Source organism: Catharus ustulatus, chromosome 35, assembly GCF_009819885.2.
Source record: "Catharus ustulatus isolate bCatUst1 chromosome 35, bCatUst1.pri.v2, whole genome shotgun sequence".
Classification (NCBI taxonomy): domain Eukaryota; kingdom Metazoa; phylum Chordata; class Aves; order Passeriformes; family Turdidae; genus Catharus; species Catharus ustulatus.
In genome coordinates this window covers 899380-906665 of record NC_046255.1, presented here as the reverse complement: position 1 = coordinate 906665, position 7286 = coordinate 899380, and the positions used below count along the sequence as shown (strand labels likewise).

At 52.7% G+C, this 7286-nt stretch overlaps 1 protein-coding gene across 1 annotated transcript; it reads right to left on the bottom strand.

The window, feature by feature from the left end:
- On the bottom strand, positions 1-3139 carry LOC117009708 (lutropin subunit beta-like). Its single transcript, XM_033084026.1, has 3 exons — positions 3125-3139; positions 2037-2282; positions 1-237 (listed from the first exon to the last, which is right to left on the bottom strand). Exons 1-3 carry the CDS (start codon positions 3137-3139, stop codon positions 1-3), a joined length of 498 nt encoding a protein of 165 aa, XP_032939917.1.
- Between the last annotated feature and the right edge of the window lie 4147 nt (positions 3140-7286).

The window sequence follows — 7286 nt, the reverse complement described above, 5'->3', positions numbered from 1 at the left end:
TCAAGACCCCCCAAACCCCCCCGGAGCCCCACAGAAGGAGGGTCCCAGCCCCAGCACGACGCAGTCGGCGGCGGCCATGGGGCAGCGGCCGCAGCGACAGCCCAGGGCCACCGGGACGGTGACGGAGGGGTCGATGCCGGGGGGGCAGCCCCCCAAAATCCAGCGCTCGTAGCGAACCCCCGAGTAGGTGCAGGCGGCCTGGCGTGGGGGGCCAAGGGGGCTGCGGTAAACCGGCTCCTGGAGAGGGGGGGGACACCCCAAAAATCCCCTCGAGACCCTCCCCGAAAAAATCGCGGTGGGTCAAAGTCACCCCGAAAATTTTGTCGCCTTAAATCCCCTCGGTGGGTTCCGGTTTATCCCACACGGAGTGTGAGGTGTTGGAGATCCCCCAATAATCCCCCAAAATTTCCCTGAACTACACTAAACCCACCCAAATCCCTCTAAAATATCCCCAAAATCCTCCCAAACTCCCCCAAAATCCCCCTCAGATCCCTCAAAATCCCCCCAAAACCCCAATAACTCCCCCTAAATCCCATATAACTCACCCCCAAACCCCCCCAAATCCCCCTCAAACCCCAATAACTCCCCCTAAACCCCAAAATTCCCCCCAAATCTCAAATAACTCCCCCCAACCCCCCCTAAATCCCCCCAAATCCCCTTTAACTTCCCCCAGACCCCAATAACTCCCCCTAAATCCCTCATAACTCCCCCAGCCCCTCCCCAAATCTCCCCCAAAACCCCGTAATTTCCCCAAATCCCCCCAAATCCCCCCCAACTCCCCCATAACTCCCCCAAATCCCAAATAACTCCCCCCAAATCCCCCAAAATCCCACCCAAATCCCCTTTAACTCCCCCCAAACTCCAATAACTCCCCCCAAACCCCCCAAAATTTCCCCCCAAATCACCTTTAATTTCCCCCAGACCCCAATAACTCCCCCCAAATCCCCTTTAACTTCCCCCAAACCCCCCAAAATCCTCCCCAAACCCCAATAACTCCCCCCAAATCCCCCATAAATGCCCCTCAACTCCCCCCAAATCTCCTTTAACTCCCCCCAAATCCCCCATAATTCCCCTCAACCCCCCCAAAATACTCCCCAAGTACCCCAATAACTCCCCTCAAACCCCCCTAAATCCCCCCCAAACCCCCATAACTCCCCCAAATCCCAAATAACTCCCCCCAAACCCCTCAAAATCCCCCCAAATCCCCTTTAACTCCCCTCAAACCCCCAAAATCCTCCCCAAATCCCCCATAACTCCCCCAGCCCCTCCCCAAATCCCCTTTAACTCCCCCAAACCCCAATAACTCCCCTCAAACCCCCCCTAAATCCCCCCCAAATCCCCCATAACTCCCCCCAAATCCCAAATAACTCCCCCCAAATCCCCCAAAATCCCCCCCAAATCCCCTTTAACTGCCCCAAACCCCCCGAAATCCCCCCAAATCCCGTTTAACTCCCCCCAAACCCCCAAAAAAATCCCCCGAAAATCCCTCCCAAACCCCAATAACTCCCCCCAAACCCCCCTAAATCCCCCCGATATCCCTCCAAACCCCTTTTAATCCCCCATAACTCCCCCGAAACACTCCCAAAATCCCCCCCAAACCCCTCCCCAAACCCCCCCAAACCCCCCCAGACCCCACAAATACTCCCCAAATACTCCCCCAAACCCCAAATAACTCCCCCCAAACCCCGAAAAATCCCCCATAACTCCCCCCAAATCCTCTTTAACTCCCCCCAACCCCCCCCAAACCCCAATAATTCCCCCCAAATCCCCAATAATTCCCTCCAAACCCCCCAAAATCCCCCCAAACCCCTCCCCAAACCCCCGAAACCCCCCAAAAAATCCCCTCAAAATCTCCCCAAACCCAAATAACTCCCCCTAAACCCCCCAAAATCCCCCATAACTCCCCCCAAAAATCCCCCAAAATCCAAATAACTCCCCCCAAATCCCCCATAACTCCCCCTAAACCCCCCCAAATTTTCCCCCAGACCCCCCCAGACCCTCCCCAAATCCCCCAAATCCCCCCCAAGCCCCCCTACCCTGGTCCTGCAGAACCCCCCGCAGGCCGTGGCTGTCACCGCCCGGCACTGGGGACACTCCTCCTTCTCCAGCGCCACCGTCACATTCACGGGCCGGCACGGGGGGCGTCCGGGACCCCCCCCCAAAATCACCGACACCCCCCCGGGCATCGAGAGACCCCCGGGAAGGGCGCTCAGCACCCCCAGGGGGTCCCCGGGGATCCCCAAAATCTCCGGGGGAGCCAGGAGGGTCAGCAGGGCCAGGAGCTGTAAGGGGGGAGGGGTTTCATGGGAGACCCCACCCCAAATTTGGGGTCCTTGAGGAATTTGGGGAGGGGTCTTGTGGAGCCCCCACCCCAAAATTTGGGGTCTTCACCCCGTAATTGGGGGATGGGGAGGGGTCCCAAGGGAGCCCCCACCCCCGAAATTTGGGGTCCTGAGGAATGGGGAGGGGTCTTGTGGAGTCCAAACCCCAAATTTGGGGTCCTCACCCCATAATTGGGGTCCCGGAGGAATGGGGAGGGGTCTTGTGGTGCCCCCATCCCAAAATTTGGGGTCCTCACCCCCTAATTTGGGGAACTGAGGAATTTGGGGAGGGGTCTTGTGGAGCCCAACCCCAAAATTTGGGGAACTGAGGAATTTGGGGAGGGGTCTTGTGGTGCCCAACCCCAAATTTGGGGTCCTTGAGGAATTTGGGGAGGGGTCTTGTGGAGCCCCCACCCCAAAATTTGGGGTTTTCACCCCGTAATTGGGGAATGGGGAGGGGTCTTGTTGTGCCCCCACCCCAAAATTTGGGGTCCTCACCCCCTAATTTGGGGAACTGAGGAATTTGGGGAGGGGTCTTGTGGTGCCCCCATCCCAAAATTTGGGGTCCTCACCCCATAATTTGGGGATCCCTGAGGAATTTGGGGTCCCCCACCCAAAATTTGGGGTCCCATGCCCCCCCACCCAATAATTTGGGGGTCCCCACCCCAAAATTCGGGTCCCACGCCCCCCCCCAACAAAAATTTTGGGGTCCCCTTATCCCCCCACCCCAAAATTTGTGTCCCCCACCCCCCAAATTTGGATTTCCCACCCCCCACCCCCCAAATTTTGGGGTCCCCCCTCACCTGCACCCCCCCCATGGCGCTCTGGGATCGGCTCCTGGATTTTTTGGGGGGGTGGGGGGAGGGGTCTCCCCTTTATCCCCCCCCCCAAGGCTGTGTGGGGGTGGGGGGAGGGGCGCAACCCCCCCCCCGCCCTCCCCCCCAAATTTGTCCTTGGTGCCCCCGCTCTTTATTTTCTTTTTTTTTCTTTTTTTTCTTTTTTTCTTCTTATTTTTTTTTCTTTTTTTTTTCTTTTTTCTTCTTATTTTTTTTTCTTTTTTTCTTTTTTTTCTCATTTTTTTTCCTTTTTTTGGTTTTTTTGGGGGGTTTTTTGGGGGTGGTTTTTTGGGATTTTTTTGGGGATTTTTTGTTTTTTGGGGTTTTTTTGGGTTTTTTTTGTTTTTTGGGGTTTTTTTGGGTTTTTTTTTGTTTTTTGGGGTTTCTTGAGGTTTTTTTGGGGTTTTTTGGGGTTTTTTGGGTTTTTTTGGGGTTTTTTGGGTTTTTTTGGGGTTTTTATGGGGTTTTTTTTAGTTTTTTTGGGGTTTTTTGGGGGATTTTTTGGGGGTTTTTTTGGGGGGGTTTTTTGGGGTTTTTTTCGGTTTTTTGGGGGGTTTTTTTAGGCTTTTTGGGGTTTTTTGGGGTGGTTTTTTGGGATTTTTTTGGGTTTTTTTTTGTTTTTTGGGGTTTTTTGAGGTTTTTTTAGGGGGGTATTTTGGGGTTTTTTGGGGGTTTTTTGGGGTTTTTTGGGGGGATTTTTTGGGGTTTTTTTGGGGGGATTTTTTGGGGGTTTTTTTTGGAGTTTTTGGGGGTTTTTTGGGTTTTTTTGGGTTTTTTTGGGGGATTTTTTGGGGTTTTTTGGGGGTTTTGGGGGGTTTTTTGAGGGTTTTTTGGGGGGGGTTGGGGTTTTTTGGTTTTTTTTGTGGAGTGGGGGAGGGGAAAAGTTCGGGCCACCCCTCCCCCATCCCCCCCGGGTCTATTTTTGGGGTGGGGGGAGGGGCAGCAGCTGCTGCGGTCACTCAGGGAAGTGACCACGGGCAGTGTCCGGTCACTGCGGCCGCGGGCACTCGGTGGTCACTTAGTGGTCACTCAGTGCTCAGTGGTCACTCAGTGCTCAGTGGTCACTCGGTGGTCACTCAGCGGTCACTCAGTGGTCACTGTGGTCACTGTGGTCACTCAGTGGTCACTCAGTGGTCACTCGTGTCCGGCCATGCTCCGGCCGTGGCTCCTCCTGGGGCTGCTCCTGCTCCAGGGGGGATTGGGGGGGGCTGAGGAGTCCCCGGGCCTTCATCACCATCATCATCATCCTCATCATCATCAGGGGGATGAAGAGCTGAACCTTCATCATCATCATCATCATCCTCAGGGAGAGGAGGAGGAAGGGCTGAGCCCTCATCATCATCCTCATCATCCTCATCATCATCAGGGGGATGAAGGCTCCTCCAGTGATCATCATCATCATTATGAGGAAGAGGAGGAAGGATCCCCTGGCCTTCATCATTGTCCTCATCATCATCAGGAGGAGGAGGACGAGCTGAGCCTTCATCATCATCATCATCATCATCATCAGGGGGATGAAGGCCTCACCAGTGACATCCATCATCATCATCCTCACGAGGAGGAGGAAGAGGAAGAGCAGAGCCTTCATCACCATCATCCTCATCACCATCATCACCATGGTGATGAAGGCCATGAGGAGGATGAAGGCCACCATCATCATCATCATCATCATCATCATCATCACCATGGCGATGAAGGCCACGATGAGGAGGATGAAGGCCACCACCATCATCATCATCATCATCATCACCATGGCGATGAAGGCCACAAGGAAGACGAAGGCCGTCACCACAACGATGATGATGATGAAGATGAAGGCCACCACCACCCCCATGAGGATGATGAAGGCCACGAGGAGGCTGAAGGCCACCACCATCATCATCATCACCATGGCGATGAAGGCCACAAGGAAGACGAAGGCCGTCACCACGACAATGATGATGATGATGAAGGCCACCAGAAGGATGAAGGCCACCACCATCATCATCATCACCATGGTGATGAAGGCCACCAGGAGGCCGAAGGCCGTCACCATGACGATGATGATGATGATGACGATGAAGGCCGCGCCCCCAGCTCCGAGGAAGATGATGATGATGATGATGATGATGAAGATGAAGGCGGCAGCTCCGAGGAAGAGGAAGGTGGGAAATTTTGGAGGGAGGGGAGGAAGATTTTGGGGAGGGGGTCCCGGATTGGGGGTGACCCCTCCTCACATTGCAGGGAGTGAGGAGGAGGAGGAGGAAGAGGAGGGGGGTGAGGCCGAAGGGCGCTACAGGCCCGGCTCCATCTGCGGCTACTGCGGCTACTGCCAGGTGGGGAAATTTGGGATTTTGGGGGAATTTGGGGAAAATTTGAGGAAAATTTGGGATTTTTGGGGGGTTTAAGAGGAGTTTTGGGGGAAATTTGGGGATTTTTGGGGAGATTTGGGGGAATTTGGGGAAAATTTGGGATTTTTGGGGGGGATTTAAGGGGGTTTTGGGGGAAATTTGGGGAAATTTGGGATTTTTGGGGGGTTTTAAGAGGAGTTTTGGGGAAAATTTGGGGGGATTTGGGGAAAATTTGGGATTTTGGGGGGGATTTAAGAGGAGTTTTGAAAGAAATTTGCGGGGATTTGGGGGAAATTTGGGATTTTTGGGGGGATTTAAGGGGGTTTTGGGGGAGTTTTGGGGAAAATTGGGAAAATTTGGGATTTTTGGGGGGTTTAAGAGGAGTTTTTGGGGAAATTTGGGGGGATTTGGGGAAATTTGGGGAAAATTTGGGGAAAGCTTGGGGATTCTTGGGGGGATTTAAGGGGGATTTGGGGGAGTTTTGGGTAAAATTTGGGGAATTTTGGGATTTTTGGGGGGATTTAAGGGGAGTTTTGGGGGAAATTTGGGGGAATTTGGGGAGATTTGGGATTTTTTTTGGGTTTTGGGGGAGATTTTGGGGAAATTTGGGGGATTTGGGGAATTCTGGGGAAAATTTGGGGGAAGTTTGGGATTTTTGGGGGGATTTAAGGGGGATTTGGGGGGATTTGGGGAAAATTTGGGGATTTTTGGGGGGATTTTTGGGGGTTTTGGGGAGATTTTGGGGAAAATTTGGGGGATTTTGGGATTTTGGGGGGTTTTAAAGGGAGTTTTTGGGGAATTTTGAGGATTTTTGGGGGGATTTAAGGGGGATTGGGGGGATTTTAGGGGGGTTTTGGGGAAATTTGGGCGGTTTGGGGGGAGATTTTGGGGAAAATTTGGAGAAATTTGGGGAAATTTGGGGATTTTGGGGGGATTTGGGGATTTTTGGGGGATTTAAGGGGAGTTTTGAGGGGTTTGAGGAAATTCGGGGGAATTTTGGGGGGATTTGGGGAGATTTAGGGGCGTTTTGGGGGAGATTTTGGGGAAAATTTGGAGAAATTTGGGGATTTTTGGGAGGATTTTGGGGGATTGTGGGGGGAAATTTGGGATTTTTGGGGGGGATTTAAGGGGATTTTGGGGGAATTTGGGGGGATTTTGGGGGGATGGAGGAAATTTTGGGGGGGTTTGGGGTAATTCCGGGTTGATTTCAATTAATTTCGAATAATTTCGGTTTAATTTTAATTAATTTTGTGTTAATTTTTTGGTTTTTTTTGCCCTCCCCAGCGCTGCCACCGCTGCTCGCGCTGTCCCTGCACCCCGGGGGACTCGGGGGACCCCTGCCCCGACTGCCAGGTGACCCCAAAAACCCCCCAAAAACCCCCCAAAAAACCCCAAAAATCCCCTCAAAATAAAAAAAAACCAAAAAAAACCCCAAAAATCCCCAAAAAAAACCTCCAACAATCCCCCAAAAATCCAAAAAATCCCCAAAAAATCCCCCAAAATCCCCCCGGGGACCCCTGCCCCGACTGCCAGGTGACCCCAAAACCCCCCAAAAACCCCCCAAAATAAAAAAAACACTCCAAAACCCTCCAAAAATCCCCCCAAAAACCTCAAAAATTCCCCCAAATATCAAAATAAAACCAAGAATCCCCAAAAAACCCCCCAAAAACCCAAAAAAATCCCCCAAAAAATCCCCCAAACCTGCCATGTGATCCCAAAACCCCCCCAACCCCCCCCAAAATCCCCCCAAACCCCAAAAATCCTCAAAAATCCTCCCTCCGGGGACCCCAAAATCCCCC